Source organism: Rhea americana, unplaced genomic scaffold (assembly GCF_003343005.1).
Source record: "Rhea americana isolate MKP2758 unplaced genomic scaffold, rheAme1 scaffold_416, whole genome shotgun sequence".
Classification (NCBI taxonomy): Eukaryota; Metazoa; Chordata; class Aves; order Rheiformes; family Rheidae; genus Rhea; species Rhea americana.
Genome location: NW_028186553.1, coordinates 1 through 1247, shown reverse-complemented (window position 1 = coordinate 1247; position 1247 = coordinate 1). Strand labels below are relative to the sequence as shown.

Here is a 1247-nt window from a genome sequence, read left to right as displayed (position 1 = left end):
GGCGTGCGCCGGGGCGTGCGAGCCCCGCGCTGACCCCCCGCGCAGCCCCTTCGAGGTGCAGGTGGCGCCGGCGGCCGGGTCGCAGAAGGTGCGCGCCTGGGGCCCGGGGCTGGAGACGGGCATGGTGGGCAAGTCGGCCGACTTCGTGGTGGAGGCCATCGGCACCGAAGTGGGCACCCTGGGTGAGCGCGGGCAGGGGTGCCCACCGCTGTCCTGCCGCGTCGCTGGCAGCGGGGCCGGCGGGGCACGAACGGGGGGCACAGCCAGGGGGACACGGGAATGGACTGGGGGCCCCATGGTGGGGCAAGGGCTTGGACTGGAGGGCGCTATGGTGGGGACGTGGTCCTGGACCAAGGCATGCCATAGCAGGGACACGGGCACAGACTGGGAGCACCGTGGTGGAGATGTGTGCCCAGACCAGGGGACATGGTGGTGAGGTCATGGGCATGGATGAGGGGACACCATAGTGGGGATGTGGGCCCAGATTGGGGTGCACTGTGGTGCGGACATGGGCCCAGTTTGGGGGACACCATGGTGGGGTCGTGATAATGGACCAGGGGATGTGGGGGTGGGAACATGGTCACAGACAGGGTGACACCGTGGTGGGGATGTCAGCATGGACCATTGCGCACCATGGTGGGGACATGGGCTCAGCTTGGGCACCACCACTCTGGAGACATGAACTCCAACCAGGGGCCACCACCGTGGGGATGTAGGCTCATATAGGGGGCCACCAGGCTAGACCCACATGCCCAGACAGGGGGCCGCCACGCTTGGGGTTTGGCCCACGTTGCGGGCCACCACGATGGGGACACGTGCCTGGCCCAGAGCCACCTTGCTGGGGACACGGGCTCATGCCGCGGCCCCCCCACCGCTCCCGCAGGCTTCTCCATCGAGGGCCCATCGCAGGCCAAGATCGAGTGCGACGACAAGGGCGACGGCTCGTGCGACGTGCGCTACTGGCCCACGGAGCCGGGCGAGTACGCCGTGCACGTGGTGTGCGACGACGAGGACATCAAGGACAGCCCCTTCATCGCGCACATCCTGCCCGCCGCGCACGACTGCTTCCCCGAGAAGGTAGCGCCTGGCCGTGCCGGCCTCTCCGCCGCCGTGTGCCCTCTGGGTCCCCACGCAGGCACCCTCGGGTCCTGCTCCCCATGCATCCATCACCCCCTGCACCCCTGGGTCCTGCTCCCCATGCATCCATCTCCCCCTGCACCCCGGGTCCTGCTCCCCATGCATCCATC

At 69.2% G+C, this 1247-nt stretch overlaps 1 protein-coding gene across 1 annotated transcript in view; it reads left to right on the top strand.

Annotated features, from left to right (window-relative positions):
* The window catches only part of FLNC (filamin C), a gene marked incomplete at its 3' end in the record, with an annotated part of 27890 nt that extends 26652 nt beyond the window's left edge, over nt 1-1238 (top strand). The window contains exons 13-14 of the mRNA XM_085314943.1: nt 46-182; nt 884-1238. Coding sequence (XP_085171069.1) covers nt 46-182; nt 884-1238 — 492 coding nt within the window. The remainder of the gene's footprint in view (nt 1-45; nt 183-883) is intronic.
* Between the last annotated feature and the right edge of the window lie 9 nt (nt 1239-1247).